The sequence below is a fragment of the Microcaecilia unicolor genome, chromosome 11 (genome assembly GCF_901765095.1).
Source record: "Microcaecilia unicolor chromosome 11, aMicUni1.1, whole genome shotgun sequence".
Classification (NCBI taxonomy): Eukaryota; Metazoa; Chordata; class Amphibia; order Gymnophiona; family Siphonopidae; genus Microcaecilia; species Microcaecilia unicolor.
Genome location: NC_044041.1, coordinates 56,627,175 through 56,643,994, shown reverse-complemented (window position 1 = coordinate 56,643,994; position 16,820 = coordinate 56,627,175). Strand labels below are relative to the sequence as shown.

The 16,820-nt window shown below is 47.4% G+C and overlaps 1 protein-coding gene across 1 annotated transcript in view; it reads right to left on the bottom strand.

Moving 5' to 3' along the window:
* The window catches only part of UFD1 (ubiquitin recognition factor in ER associated degradation 1), a 31,474-nt gene that overhangs the window by 538 nt on the left and 14,116 nt on the right, over positions 1-16,820 (bottom strand). Inside the window, exons 7-11 of the mRNA XM_030218528.1 lie at positions 13,803-13,871; positions 6,916-6,981; positions 6,654-6,701; positions 585-673; positions 313-394 (exon numbers count right to left, since the gene is read on the bottom strand). Coding sequence (XP_030074388.1) covers positions 313-394; positions 585-673; positions 6,654-6,701; positions 6,916-6,981; positions 13,803-13,871 — 354 coding nt within the window. The remainder of the gene's footprint in view (positions 1-312; positions 395-584; positions 674-6,653; positions 6,702-6,915; positions 6,982-13,802; positions 13,872-16,820) is intronic.

The following is a 16,820-nucleotide window of genomic DNA, read 5'->3' as shown; positions in this document are numbered from 1 at the left end:
CGGCTACAATGACCACATTAGGTGTGCTGGAGGGAGGAGGGGAAATACCAAATATTGTAAACTATACACACACACACATGTAGTAGGAGGAAATCACAGGTTTAAGACGGACACAACAAAGCAACGCACTGGCCAACATTGAAAAGAGGTCTGCAGCAGGAATTCTTAAATCCTTGCCAACATTCTTGTGATATATTAGGCAGGCAGTGCTTAGCTTATATTCTTTTATTAGAGGCTGCATGGCTAGCACAAGCTGACACTCCCATTCCTCACAATTAACTGGTGTATCTAGAAAGAGGAACATGTACTCACATCTTCGATTCTCTTGATTTGTGGACGGGAATTTCTAATGAAAGTGAGTTTTCCAATTTTAAAGTCATAGTTAGGGATTCCTCTGTTAAATGGTGAGAAAAAAATGAAGTCACTAGTAAGCTGTTAACATTTTGGAGCCAGACCTTAGCCCACACAAGAGAAATAGCTGAAAAAAAAATCTTGCAAGTGTCACATACTCTGTTCTCATCAGGGAGGAATCAGGAAGAAAGAGGTATGCAAGGCACTGCATACAGCATAGCACATCAACTAACCGTGGAATATCCCCAGGTTTGATTGGTGAGGGACTGGGCTCGACTCCTTTCTTCTTCCCATCCAATCGATTGCCAGAGCCTGAAAATGCCTGTAAGCAGAAGCCAAATCTAGTCAAAATAACCTGTATGACTGTACTGCAATTATATGCCAGATTGTAAGGACCTCAGAATTTCTCTCTGAGCAGCTCAGCTTTCCTAAAAGAAAAATAAAACCAACAAAAACAGAGGACAACAGGGAGCACTTTCACCATATTACAAAAATAAAACCATTTTCCATTTCTTGGTAGCAGCTCCTTATCCACTGCTGGTTAACAATGTACATTAAGATAACTTTCTCGCAGAACACCATCAAATTGATTATCTCAGGGGCAATTATCTTGCTCTATAGCAGGTGCCATGCCTTAGCAAGGAGGGTCTTCAGAAACTTCATTCACATACTCATTCTCCTGATTTAAATAAACCACAGAGCAAAAAGAGAACAACCCTCTGCACAGTAGAAACAGGAAACAGTGGAACAGACAAGAACAGAATGCCTAGGAAATCAAAGTGTTGCTGTTGGTTGAACAAACAAGACTTGACATGATTCGTGTTTCGGCACTTAGGCCTTCACCAGGAGTCTAAAACCAGTATACATAAAAGCATAAATTATAAGCAAAATTATCAAACACTCAAAATGAGTTAGAAATGTCTAAGAACAAACAATATTGAATAATCAATAAAAAGATGAACAGAAATATTTTTTAAAAAGACAAATACTGTGCGTACACAAAATATTAATATTCCATTGTAACACAGTAAAATGGTAAACATTGTAATGAACCAATGATACCTTAAGATAAAACAGCTTTCAGTACAGAAAATAAATCAAAATTGTACTCGTGTAGAACACAAAGGACTAGATTCTATGTATGACAAAAACAAAATTCAGCACCTGGCATATTCTATAAAGCACGCCTAAATTTAGGCCTATTTTATAGAATAAGCCTAAATTTCCATGTGGTTTACAGAATATGCTGAGTACACGTCCACATAACAATTTAATCATGGGAAGTTACATTAAGTAAAACTTGTATAAATGTGTGAACACCTAAATTAGGCGTGGACCGGGTATATTCTATGACCACGTGCACAGATTTTAGAAATACCCACAACCCACCCATTCCATGCTCCCTTTTCAAAGCCTGGCGCATCAGCCCTTCCAGAATCCCTGGAAGGATGGCTCGGAGGCACTCGTCAAGGACCGCTGTCGGGAAAGGCAGGGGGGCCAGTGTGGGTGTCGGTGCCGGAAGCTGCTCGGGTCCAGGAGACGGTACCAAAGTACCCATGGACTGATGCAGCGATACCTCTTCAACCGAGGGGGAACGCTCCTCTCGGCACTGCCGCTTCCTCGGCGTTGAATCATCTCTGGAGGCGCCGGAGCTGGTAGTCCCGTGCACCGTGGGCGACCGATGACGGTGCTTTTTAGTCTTCTTTCGGTACCCGTCATCGGCGCTCGGTGGCAGAGATGAAGAGGAGGTAGAACCCCCCCCCCCCCCGGCCTCGAGGGATCGGGTCTGACAGGGTTCGGTCCCGATGGCCCTGGGTGGAGGGAGTGGCCGGGGCCGATTGCCTGCGCCGCCGCTCACCCCCGCCGTCACCGGTGGGCCGGCGGGCCAACGGTACCTGTACTCCTGGGGTCGGTGCCATCGTCTGTGCCGATTTCGTCGATATCGGTACCGAAGATCCGGCTGTCAACACCAATGCCGTCGACAGGCCGGCGCAAGTTCCAAAAAGACGGTCCCGAAGAACTTGCCTCGCCACTTGTGTCCGCTTCCGCAAGCCGAGACACAAGGTGCACGTCTTGGTATTATGCTCCGGCCCAAGGCACTGGAAGCACCAAGCGTGAGTATCGGTTTGCGAGATCTGCCGGCCGCACTGACCACACTTTTTGAATCCGCTCGGGACCTTCGAGGACATCGACAGAAAAATCGCGTCGGCGAAGTCAAAGTCGTCGATGGTGGCGGTGAAAAGCACACCCGAAAAAGAAACAACCGCGCGGCCACAAGGCCGCAACGAGGCGCCCCCGTGGCTAAAGACAACGAGGGGATAAACTTCTTTTTTTTTTTAACAGAAAAAAGGAAAGAAAAGAGGCGCGAACGCGCACGAAAAGAGAAAAAAAAAACTCGCGGCTAGGCCGCAATCCGGTTTCCGGGGCTGACAGAGAGAGAGACGATAACACGTCTCTCTCCAGCACGGAATCGAAAAAAACTGAGCGAGAACGGTCGCACACGGGCGGGAAGATGGCCGCGCATGCGCGGTGGGCGTGTCCTGCGTGCGGGACCGCCCGCAAAGTTTTGTTCCGGTTGGTGGGGGCTGCCGTGGACGTCAACCCAGTCATGAGAACAAGCAGCCTGCTTGTCCTCGGAGAAATTGATCTATATTAGTAGGACTTCAAGGAAGATAAAGTATCGGTTAGCTGAACACAAATCTAGAACAGTATGTGGTAATAAACAAGCTCTGTTGGTGTTGCATTGGAGCAAATGCATACAAGTCATTAAAACTCAGAACTGCAGGAGCTGGCTTTTGTAACGTAAAAAAGTTATTTCTTTTATCAATGGCTTCACAGATTTCTCCTACAGCTGCAGCAGTTTTACACAGACTTACATTTTCACTTTTAAATTTGGTGAAAAAGCAAGGCATGTAGTCTCCCTACATGAGTTTCCTTCCTTCGCTTAATTTCATGTTTTGTTTGGAAAAAAGCAACTTTTTGCCTCCCTGAACTTTTCAAGCAAGTACCCTTTCTGTCTGCGTGTGATACGAGCTGGGTCTACTACTAAAAAAAAAAAAAAAAAAGCCTCCAGGGATCTGCATCAATTGGATCAAATGACATCAGGATCATAAACTGCAAACTGAAACCATCACTATAATTTGTGAACTGATTGAAGTTTCATATCCAACTTATATTATCTCTAAATTTCTGATATCTAGCTGAATCATCTTCGCCATTAAAAATTCTAAATAATTTCACAGGAGTGAAATACAGCCATCTGATGTGTGTCTCTAGTGAACAGAAGTGCCTGTTAAATATTAGATACTGGACTTTAAAAACTATTTTACCTTGTGTCAAAATTTAAAAGCACAACATATAGGTAGAGTTGGCTGACTACATATCTCATTTCAAACAAGTGGTCTTTATTGAAGCAAACAAGAGCTCTTCTTCCTGGAAAGCTGATACTTCGAAGAGACTCAGACCCTCATCAAGCACTGTCTGCCTAATTAACACTCAACTGTTAATTGCTGTCAAAGACAAACTGGCTTTTTGTTATACTGAATAGCTAGAGAGCTGTGTAATCTTACTTTAATCAAGAACGTGCTTTGGTCTAACATCCCAGTAATCTGGGGAAGAAGAAACAGTAGACTCTCCCATCCGCCTACAAGACAAACTCAAGAGGCAAAACTCTTACCTAGCTATACCCACAAGAACACCTGCCTACCACCATCAAGTGATCCCTAAAACTGCAACTACACCCAAAAACAGACCACTACTTGGAAACTTGGGCCTAGTAAATGCCAGATCAGCCAATAAAAAATTTCCTATGATTCCATGATGTCATCAATGAATACCACTTAAACAAATAGTTAAGCTCTGGAACTCTTTGCCGGAGGAATTTGTAACAGTGGTTAGCGTATCTGGGTTATAAAAAAAAAAAAAAGGTTTGGACAAATTCCAGGAAGAAAAGTCCATAGTCTGCTATTGAGACAGACATGTGAAGCAACTGCTCGCCCTGAGATTTGTAGTATGGAGTGTTGCCACAATTTGGGTTTCTGCCATGTACTTGTGACCTGGCTTGACCACTGTTTGGAAAACAGGATACTGGGCTAGATGGACCACTGGTCTGACCCAGTACTCTTATGTTATGTCACTGAAGTGAAGAAACAGGTAATTTATGGTTCCCAGGCAGAAAGCCCTGCAGTAAGATTCCTTGGCATAAAGTCTCTAAAAAGAGAGAAAAAAATGTCTGAGCCTCCAAAGAGGCAGGAGAAGCCACGGATGGGAGAGGTGGGGAGGAGGGAGGGAGGGACCTGGCACCACCAGGTTTACAATCAAAAGGCTAAGTGAGAAAGCCTTTTCCCCAGAAGCTCAACTGAAGCCCCAAGAAAAGGCCAGGAGCCCACCCCAGAAAAGGAGAGGAGGTTAGAGAATGACACAGGGACAAAGTTTGTCCCCATCCCCACGGGCTCTGTCTCCATCCTGGCCCCATCACTGCAGGCTCTGTCCTTATCTGCAGAAGCCTCGAACACTTATATTTAAATATGTTTATTAAAGTATAAAAAGGAATATTCTGTGCAATTTATAAATCACAAATAGAAAACAATTGCAAGAAAGATAGGTTCTTAGACATCCTGAATGTTATATGTTAGACTTGATGGCTGTATTATGTTAAATATTTGACTTTTTGATGCTATGTTGTTATACTTCAAGGCATATATAAAATAAAAACAAAATATGGAAAAAAAAAACAAATAGAAAACAATAACGAGCAATAAACCCTCCCCCCCACCTTCTACCCTTCCAACCCGAATAACTAACTTCTACTACCCCAAGGAACCCTATTACACCCTGTTAAAAAGTCCAGGGGTAAAAAATACAACCCACTCTGTATGCCCTAGCAGGGGAGAAATATGCCCTACGAAATACTAATATGTAGTTCAATAAGTTGTCAACAATCTCAGGAATTCAGTCTAGCTGTCTTCCACAGTCCATCCTGCAATAGAAAATGTCTTCTCATAAGATGTGCTGGTAGCAGGAATGCACAGGATCCCCTGTGCAAATTTTGCCAATTGTGGCCAGCACTTCTGCTTCCCCCCCTCCCCCCCAAAAAAAGGTCAAACGTAGTCATCTGCATCACTCGAACATAAATGTCTAATTTATGAACAGCCTTCAAAGTAGAAAATGACACAGGGACAAAGTTTGTCCCCATCCCCATGGGTCCCTATCCTTGTGTCATTCTCTAAGAGGTGGGGGAGACACCATCAGGTTTACACCTAAAAGGCCAATATATATAAAGCTTTTACAGCAGAAGCTCAACTGAAACCTCAGAAAAGCAGCCCACCACAGGAACCCCAGACAGAGTTGCACAGCGAGGTTATACCACCTGCTGGAGATAGTTACTGAGTGGAACTAGTGCACATCAGCCTTATGTGACAAAGTTCTAATTTGCTCTATTCTCCACCTGCTGGTAGATGGGCACAACCCACAAAAGTATGGACTAATCCTTTGGAGATGCTAAGGAACAATTAACTTAAAAAAACAAACCAAAAACATACACGTCAGCCAAAGGAGAATAAGGCGGCTATATACAAGGATAAATGATTTTCAAAAAATATAATTAATGCTATACTCAATATATGGACTTCTCGACTTGATACAATCCACAAAAATATTTTCTGTAGCAGGAGCGTAGCCAGATGCCAAATTTAGGATAGAACTGAGCCCAAAGAGGATAGGCCCGAAAACTCATCTTTTACCTGCTCTTCTTGGCCTCCCTCCGGTGTTCTCCCTGCTCCCCTCGGCCCTCTCTGGTTCTCTTCTCCCCCCCCTCCCCCCAATAAAACCAAAAGAAATACCAGAACTGGTAGGGATCTGCAAGCCCCCCCCCCCCCCAGCCGAAGACCTCCTCCTGGCAGAAAAGAACACTTACACCCTGCGCAGCCGGTGGTAGTATCCTAGAGCCACCAACGGGGCCAGCCTCTGCGCATATGTGCAAACTGAGCATGTGCGAGGGGTTGGTCAGCGGCTCAGGAACACTGCTGGGCTGCACAAGGTGTAAGTGTTCTTTCTGCTAGGAAGAGATCTTCTGCAGGCGGGGCTTGTAGATCCCTGCCAGCCACGCCTATGGAGCACTGATTTCGGGTGGGCCTGACCCCAAAGTCATTGCTTTGTAGGTTTATATTCATCTACTTCCTGCAGTCCAGGATGTAGGAAGAGTATTCCGCCAAAGAAAAACTCACTAGGAGAACGGGCTACAGTGTGTAGGATTCTGTGTTATCTGCTTGATGACGAACTAAGCACAATAGCCCAAAACTTACCCGAAAACCTAGATCAGCTGTATAACCACTGTGATCTGCTTCAACATCCTGGGGGGATGGGGGTGGGGGGGGGGGAGAAAAAAAAAAGCAATCATTACTTTCACATCAAGATGTGTGTTAAGAAAGGTAGTTCCTTGACTAGGTGTGGAAATCTACTTATGTGGCTCTTAGAGAAATAAAGTCTTCATGATGGAAGTTTTAAGCACGATTCTAAATGCAGATTTATTGTGTGCAAGGTAAAAGAGAAAAAAAACCCACTTACTGATGTCTCCTCATGTTGCGAGTTTTTTTCTGGCTCTTTGTAACCCAGTGGTGCATCAAAATCTACCTGTGTGAATAACGGATGGTAAAATTATGTCTTACCTGATAATTTTGTTTCCTTTAACGAAGCAGATGAATCCAGGAACGAGTGGGTTAAGTCCGCCTACCAGCAGGTGGAGATACAGATAAAGAAACTAAAGGCAGTGATGCCAGACGGCCAGCTTCTTCCTCAGTTAGTATGTCATTCATAAGCATTTGCCAAGGCCAAAAATATGAAACCAGTAACAACCAGAAACCATCCTCACTATGAAAAACAGAGAACCAAATAAGAACTTTGAAATAACTGCAAATTGATCCAGAAATCGGAATCCTTTCCATGTTCCCATATCTGTCTGAACTCTGCAAGAGAGAACCCGGAAGGAAAAAATAGCCACACTGCGCGGAAAATGAAAATAACGTCAGCTGAACTAGGGAGGGATCCTGGATTCATCTGCTGCGTTAAAGGAAAGAAAATTATCATGTAAGACAATTTTATCTTCCTTGTCACTTGCAGCAGATGAATCCAGGAACGATGTATCAAAGCATTCCTTAAGTAGGGTGGAAAGCCGACACTCCCAGCGCCAACACTCCCACCCCAAAACTCGCATCCTCCCGAGCAGGCACGTCTAGCCTGTAATGCTTCGCAAAAGTATGACGGGACGTCCAAGTAGCTGCCCAACAAATCTCTTCCAGAGATAAGGCCGACGCCTCCGCCCAAGAAGCTGCCTGTGCCCAAGTAGAATGCGCCTTCAGGGCCACTGGAGATGCCAACCCTTGTAGCAGATACGCTGCTCCAATGGCCTCCCTAATCCAGTGAGCAATGGAAGCCTTAGAGGCCGCCTCACCTCTTTTCGATCCCGACAAGAGCACAAAGAAATGATCCGAGCGTCGAAACTCGTTAGAGATCTGCAAGTACCGAAACAAGGCTCTTTGCGTGTCCAGGAAACGTAGCGAGGCAAACTCCCCCGGATAATCCTCTCTTCGAAAAGACGGAAGATAAACCGCCTGATTGACATGGAAAGCCGAAACCACTTTAGGTAGAAACAACGGCACCGTCTGGATCGACACCCCTGCTTCAGAAAACTGCAAAAAAGGATCTCTGCAAGACAAAGCCTGAATTTCAGAAATCCTCCTAGCCGATGCAATGGCCACCAAAAACACTGTCTTAAGTGTTAGATCCTTCTCAGAAACCTTATTCAATGGCTCAAATGGTGGGGCCTGGAGGGCTCGCAGTACCACATTCAAATGCCACGCCAGGCACGGCTGCCGCAGAGGAGGCCGAAGTCGAAGAGCTCCATGTAGGAAACGGACCACATCAGAGTGAGCTGCTAAAGAGGAACCGTCCAGTTTGACCCTAAAACAAGCTAGTGCGGCCACCTGCACTCGAAGGGAATTATATGCCAATCTCTTTTGAAGACCATCTTGAGGGAACTCCAGAATAACCGGAATGTCCGCCCGAAAAGGCAATTCAGCACGCAAAGCACACCACACCGAGAAAGCTTTCCACACTCGCGCGTATGCTGCTAAAGTAGACTGCTTCCGTGCCCCCAAAAGAGTGGCAAATGACTGGTCCTGAAAATCCCTTCTTCCTCAGCTGCCGCCTCTCAATAGCCAGGCCATAAGATCAAAGCGGGAGGGATTTTCCATCTGAACTGGCCCTTGATGCAGCAGATCGGGAGTCCCCGGAAGTCGCAATGGTGGCTCTGAGAGTGCTCGAACGAGATCCGCATACCACGGCCATCGGGGCAGTCTGGGGCCACTAGAATGACTGGCTCCCGATGCCGCCCTCTGCGGCAAAGAACTCTCCCTATCAGAGGCCACGCAGGAAAAACATACAGTAGCTGTTGTTCTGGCCATGGCTGGAGAAGAGCGTCCAATCCTGCAGATCATGGTTGCCGTTTGTGGCTGAAGAACTGGGGAACTTTGGCATTGTAAGCCATGGCCATGAGATCCATTACTGGTCTTCCCCAATGTTGACAGATCAGCCGAAAAGCCGAGTCCAACAGCGTCCATTCCGCTGCGTCCAAAAGAGTCAGGCTGAGAAAATCCGCTTGAACATTGTCTTGACCCGCAATGTGTGCTGCTGACTCTGAACATGCGCTTCCGCCCATACTAAAGACGAGATGCTTCCCCTGCCAAGGGAAGACTGCGATTGCCCCCCTGCTGATTGATGTAGGCCACCATCGTGGTGTTGTCCGAGAATACACGAACCGCCTGCCCCTGCAGAAGGTCCTGAAAACTCCACAGCGCATTCACGACTGCTTGCAACTCCTGACGATTTAATCGGCCAAGTCATTTCGAGAGGGGTCCATGATGGGCTACTCGATGAAGACAATGGGCTCCCCAGCCCACAAGGCTGGCATCAGTCACGACTACCACCCAATTGGGAGACACCCTTCTGCAAAATGGCTGACCGGAGCCACCACGCGTGACTGTCCCTGGCCCGGCTCGACCAAGGAAGGTGTCATTGATAATCCAGCGACGTCGGCAACTATCTGCTCAAAAGGAAATTCTGAAGAGGCCGCATGTGAGCCTTTGCCCATGGAATGACCTCCAAAGTTGCCGTCATGGAACTGAGGAGCTGAACATAGTCCCACACTCGGGGAGCGCGAAAACTCAATAAGGAACGTACCTGAGAAAGCAATTTGATCCTTCACCCCTCTGGGAGAAACACCTTCCCCTGCTTCGTATCGAATTGCACTCCAAGATACTCCAGACTGAGTAGGAACCAGATGACTCTTGTCCATATTGACCACCCAACCTAAGGATTGCAACACTGCAATCACTCGGTCGGTGACCACTCGACTCTCCTCTGCTGTCGTCACCCAAATCAGCCAGTTGCCGAGATATGGATGCACTCGAATCCCCTCCTTCCGCAGGAACGCCACCACCACCACCCCATGACCTTGGAAAAAGTGCGTGGGGCAGTGGCCATCCCGAAAGGAAGGGCCAGAAACTGGAAGTGCTTACCCAGCACCGCAAATCTGAGAAATCTCTGATGGGGCTGCAAAATGGGAATGTGCAGGTAAGCTTCCCTCAAATCGAAAGCAGTCAAAAACTCGCCTGGTTGAACAGCAGCAATAACTGCCCTTAATGTCTCCATGCGGAAGTGACGAACCCACAAAAACTGGTTTACTTTTCTGAGATCGAGAATAAGCCGAAAAGCCCCTCCCTTCTTTGGAACCACAAAGAAGATGGAGCACCAACCTGTGCGCCTTTCGAGAGGAGGCACAGGCATGATAGCCCCTATCCTTAGCAGGTCTTGCAAACACTGCAGAACCACTGTCCTCTTGGCCCGCGATACACAGCGGGACTCCAGAAAAAAAGTCTGACGGGAGAGAAGAATTCTAGCTTGTAACCTTCTCGTACCACATCGAGGACCCACTGGTCCGAAGTAATTCTGTCCCACTCTGGAAGAAACAGAGAAAGCCAACCACCGATCTGCTCTCCTCCCGAGTGGACCTGCGCCCCATCATTGGGAGGCCTGAGAAGGAGCCCCCTGTTGAGAGGGGGGTCCAGCCGGATGCTTCTAAGTTGTGAAAGAAAGAATGCTGCCCAAAACTAGGAGGCTGAAAGGCTGCGTTGGACTGCCCTGGGCGATACCGTCGTGTCTCTCTGAAATGTGACCTCGAGGCTCCCTGCCTGGAAGTAGATTTGGGTCTATCCTCCGGAAGACGCTGAGATTTGGAATCCCCCAAATCTTTAACAATCTTTTCTAGGTCTCTCCCAAAAAGCGACATCTGAGGAGCTCCTGGCATATCAGACTCCGAAATCGAATCCATGACAGAATGTAGCCAACTGAGACAAGATCTAGCCGCATAAGAACTACAAACAGAAGCTTGAAGTGTCAAAGCGGCCACCTCAAAGGCACGTTTTAAAGAGGCATATCCTTAAGTGCCACACCACCTTCCTCTGGAAGAGTAGTCTTCTTAGTGACCACCGTCACCAGGGCATCCACCCTAGGCAGAGCAAACTGCTCTAAATGGTCCGCTGAAACTGAATACAGCCTGGCCATAGCCCTGGAGTGGAGGAGTAGCCTAGTGGTTAATGCAGTGGACTTTGATCCTGGAGAACTGGGTTTGATTCCCACTGCAGCTCCTTGTGACTGTGGGTAAGTCACTTAACCCTCCATTGCCCTAGGTACAAAATAAGTACCTGTATATATGTAAACCACTTTGAACGTAGTTGCAAAATACCACAGAAAGGCGGTATATCAAGTCCCATTTCCCATGGCTACTTTCAGCCCCCCATCCGGATCCGCCCACTGGGCCGAAATCATCTCTTCAATAGCTTCATGTACCGGAAAGGCCTTAGAAGGTCGGCTGGTACTAGTCATCTTGGGATTGACCACCTGAGAAGCTGCAACCTCAGGGTCCTCTATATTCAGGGCTTCCAGCGCCGAGAGATAAAGGACAACTCCTCCTTATGGAAAATCCTTATGGTGGAAGAGTCCTCCGGTTGGTCAGTGAGGACACCATCCTCTACGTCCTCTACCCCCATCTGCTCCGAGAGAGCCACCACGGAGGAAGCTGCAGGCAGATCCCAAAGAAAGCCTAGGCTTTTTAAGGGAGGAGAAATCCTCTGGGGAAAAACCCGAAATCTCTTGGTTACCCCCAGACCCCCTGAGAGAATCAAAGGCCGAAGCTGTCACAGCCACGTGAAGGGTGGGGGGGGGGGGGGGGGTGCAAGGCCCTTTTCAACAAAAACGCCTGATGGAGTAGCAAAATAAACTCTGGCGAAAACCCCTCCCCCGCAACGGAGGTCGCAGCCATGGCACCTGCACCACCGCCCACAGTGCCTGACGCCCCCCCCCCGACTCCCCTACCAGCGGAGAAGCAGCTTTGCCCAAAACTGCAACCGGAGCCGGCTCCGCGACCGATCGCAAAATGGAGCGAGAATCGCCAGGCTCTGGGCAGGAAAGCACACTCTCAGGGGGGGGAGGGGGGGGGCACTGCTCCGTCGAGTCCAGCAAAATCAGCGCACCCTGCGCTGCAAAGGCCCACCGCCGAACGCCATTTCCTGCACTGGGAACAGCGTTTTACCGCCTCCGCTGCCATCGCCCATCCCTGAACAGGAACCCAGCAGGACTTTACCCCGGACTGGGAAAACGCGGGAACTGACAGCTGAGCCGAAGAAAAAAAAAAAAAAAAACTTACCGACTCCACTTCGAGGCAGGCTCAGACAAGCAGGCAACAGAAAACAGGACTCGGACAGCAGTAACACAAACCAGCTCTCAGCAAAAACACACTTCCTTGTGCTTCTGTGTTTCTCTTTTAAATAAAAAAAAAAAAAAGAGAGCCATAGAATTTTTTTTTTTAGTGAGGAGGCAGAAACAAACAGGGAAGGAAAGGAACAGCAAAAGCCTGTTCAGAGGGAATTTGAGGTGCAGCAGGGACCCAGCAACTGCGTATGCTGCCAAAGGGGACACCACCAGTCCGCCACCCCCAGCTCAAACTGGCCACCGGCCCAGGAGCACCCTCAGAGGTCTTGGGCCCAGGAGCTGGAGAAAAAGCCGTCCACCACCTGCTGAGATACAGACATACTAACTGAGGAAGGAGCTGGCCGTCTGGCATCACTGCCTTTAGTTTGTTTATCTCTATCTCCATCTGCTGGTAGTTCCTGGATTCATCTGCTGCAAGTGACAAGGAAAAAATATTGTTCACTTACACAGAATCATTGTTTCATAATCTAACACCTCTCATAACTATAGCTACATGCAGTACATTCTTGATTACCTGACCAAGCCATTGTCAGATAAGTGCAAAGTCAGATAATACGGAAAACGATGGTAGCCCTTTAAAAATGCACGGAAAACATACTTTATGCATAAAGAACAGGCATAGGGTATCTCTATTTAAAATACAGTATTATTTATTAACAATAGCATAGTAGCATAGTAGATGACGGCAGAAAAAGACCTGCACGGTCCATCCAGTCTGCCCAAGAAGATAAATTCATATGTGCTACTTTTTATTTGTACTGTCCTCTTCAGTGCACAGACCGTATAAGTCTGGCCAGCCCTATCCCCGCCTCCCAACCACCAACCCCGCCTCCCAACCACCAGCTCTGGCACAGACCCTATAAGTCTGCCCAGCACTATCCCTGCCTCCCACCACTGGCTCTGGCACAGACCGTATAAGTCTGCCCAGCACTATCCCCGGCACAGACCGTATATGTCTGCCCAGCACTAGCCCCACCTCCCAACAATAACCAGCAGCATGTGAAAACGGAAAACAAAAAGTGTACTCTTCTTAACGGTAACACAATGACGTCATTGGGGGGGAGGGGGATCTGTCAGATATGCTGGATGGTCGGATTAGCGAAGGTCAGATAATAGAGACTGTACTGTATATATAATAAAATTTCATGCCAGATCAGTCCTTAAAACAAGCTTTCATTTGGTGTAGTAATGCTGAGATGTAAAAGTATATCTGTGGTCAAACAGAAATGGCTGATTAGATTCACTTGTCACTGATGTCCTGTAAGAGGGATCTTGGTGTCCTTTAACATAAAATGTTAATGATCAAGTCAAAATGTGCAAATACTTTTCCATAAGACGTACGACATATTCTCAAAGGATGTGCGAGCTGAGATTTTCATGATTAAGTGTGGGGTTTTGCCACTTGTGAATTTATATGTGTATACATATATAGATATATATCTATACCTATAGCTATGTAAGTTACTTTTGAAACATCTGTAGGTCCAGTGGATTCCATGTCTCCATACTCCTGTAATTTCCGCTTGCCTGTTTGGCTGTGGAGAGGTCAGTGATATATCCCATGATGCTTATTTAACCTCCTGTACAGTATCCCGACCCAGAGCAAGTAGTCAGTGACTAACACTCACGTTCATGTCACACTCAATAATAGAAACGGCTTTATCTGGCTTGGTCTCCATCACTCGAAGTTCATAGATCTGCAGTGACAGAAGAAGTACCATCAGACAGTGTCTTTTAGACTAGAAGGCTCCCTGACATGCAAGCTCTTGATTCCACCCTGGGTCTGCACAGAGACAGACTTAGATCCCCCTGCAGCTCTCTGCATTATACAAACACCCTAAATGGGGCAGATCATTTCTTCAGAATATGCTCCATATAAAATCACAGGCATACTGTAACAGTATGGTAAAATTATGTATCATACCTGATAATTTTCTTTCCATTAATCATAGCTGATCAATCCATAGACTGGTGGGTTGTGTCCATCTACCAGCAGGTGGAGATAGAGAGCAATCCTTTTGCCTCCCTATATGTGGTCATGTGCTGCCGGAAACTCCTCAGTATGTCGATATCCAAGCTCCATCCGCAGGACTCAGCACTTAGAGAATTACACCCACAAAGGGACACTCTGCCCAGCTCACCACCGCCAAAACGGGGGAGGGGAATTAACCCAGCTCATCCCCACACAAGTGGGGGAGGGGAATCCGTCCAGCTCATCCCCGCGGAGCGGGGGAGGGACACCACACCCGCCGATGCGGGGGGATCTGGCTTATCCTGCAACCGCAACCGCGGGAGGAGTTGACTGACCCCAACACCGCCGAAGCGGGAGGGGTACAAAGCTGCCCTACAGCCGCACGAAGCGGGAGGGAGCGCCGGCAGAATTTAAGTCTCAATCCAGCCCCGTAAAACGGAGGGGAGAGGAATGCAGCAGCTCACTGTAACACAAACTCGTCTCAACTCTTGAAGAATCCAATTGAAAAACTTGAACACAAAGTCCTCCTGAACAGGAACTGAAGACTAACCTTGAACCTGAAATGTAACCAGAATATAAACAGTACAGATATCTGGGAGGGGCTATGGATTGATCAGCTATGATTAATGGAAAGAAAATTATCAGGTATGATACATAATTTTACCTTCCATATCATCATGCTGATCAATCCATAGACTGGTGGGATGTACCGAAGCAGTACTCACCCAGGGCGGGACATTGAAATCCCTGACCGCAACACTGAAGCTCCAAACCGGGCCTCCGCCCGAGCAGCCACAGTCAAGCGGTAATGTCTGGAGAAGGTATGGGCCGATGCCCAAGTTGCCGCCTTGCAAATCTCTTCCAAGGAGACGGACCCGACCTCTGCCATCGAGGCCGCCTGAGCTCTAGTGGAGTGAGCCTTCAGCTGGATAGGCGGCACCTTCCCCGCGGCCACATAAGCCGCTGCAATGGCTTCCTTGACCCATCTTGCCACTGTAGGCTTAGCAGCCTGCAGACCCTTAAGAGGACCTGCAAACAGGACAAACAGATGATCCGACTTCCGGAAATCATTGGTCACTTCCAAGTATCTGATGATGACTCGTCTCACATCCAGAAATCTGAGAGCAGAGTATTCCTCTGGGTAGTCCTCCCTACGAAAGGAAGGGAGACAGAGCTGCTGATTCATATGGAAGCGAGAAACAATCTTGGGCAGGAAGGAAGGCACTGTGCGAATAGACACTCCTGCCTCCGTGAATTGCAGAAAGGGCTCTCGACATGAGAGTGCCTGGAGCTCGGAAACTCTTCTGGCTGAAGTGATAGCCACCAAAAAGACTGCTTTCAACGTCAGGTCTTTCAGAGATGCCCTCGACAAGGGTTCAAAAGGCGGCTTCTGCATGGTTCTTAGCACCAGGTTGAGATTCCACGCAGGCACCACTGAGTGCAGCGGAGGGCACAGGTGATTAACTCCCTTGAGAAAACGCACCACATCTGGCTGCGAAGCCAGGGAAGCACCCTTCAGGCGACCCCTGAAACAAGCCAGAGCCGCTACCTGGACTTTAAGAGAACTGAGCGACAGGCCTTTCTCCAGACCTTCTTGCAGGAACGCCAACACTGAAGAAATTGGAGCAGTGAAGGGAGAAAATGAGCCTGCTTCACACCACGCTGCAAAGGTACGCCAAAAAAAACTTGCATCAGGCGTGGATGCTGTTTAAAAACACCATCCTGGAGGTTCAGGACAAATATATTCCACGTATTAGAAAAAAGGGAAAAAAGACTAAACGTCAGCCGGCGTGGCTAAACAGTAAGATAAAGGAAATCATTAGAGCCAAAAAACAATCCTTCAGAAAGTGGAGAAGAGAACCAACTGAAAGTAACAGGATAGATCATAAGGAATGCCAAGCCAAATGCAAAGCGGAGATAAGGAGGGCAAAAAAGGACTTTGAGAAGAAATTAGCGTTGGAAGCAAAAATACATAGTAAAAATTTTTTTAGATACATTAAAAGCAGGAAACCGGCCAAAGAGTCGGTTGGGCCGCTGGACGAAAATGGTGTTAAAGGGGCGATCAAGGAGGACAAAGCCGTAGCGGAGAAATTAAATGAATTCTTTGCTTCGGTCTTCACCGAGGAGGATTTGGGGGGGACACCGGTGCCGGAAAGAATATTTGAAGCGGGGGAGTCGGAGAAACTAAACAAATTCTCTGTAACCTTGGAGGATGTAATGGGTCAGTTCAGCAAGCTGAAGAGTAGTAAATCACCGGGACCTGATGGTATTCATCCCAGAGTATTAATAGAACTAAAAAATGAACTTGCGGAGCTACTGCTAGAAATATGCAATCTGTCCCTAAAATCGAGTGTAGTACCGGAAGACTGGAGGGTAGCCAATGTTACTCCGATTTTTAAGAAGGGTTCCAGAGGAGATCCGGGAAATTATAGACCGGTGAGTCTGACGTCGGTGCCGGGCAAGATGGTGGAGGCTATTATTAAGAATAAAATTGCAGAGCATATACAAAAACATGGACTGATGAGACAAAGTCAGCACGGATTTAGTGAAGGGAAGTCTTGCCTCACCAATCTAATGCATTTTTTTGAGGGGGTAAGCAAACATGTGGACAATGGGGAACCGGTTGATATTGTATATCTGGATTTTCAGAAGGCGTTTGACAAAGTGCCGCACG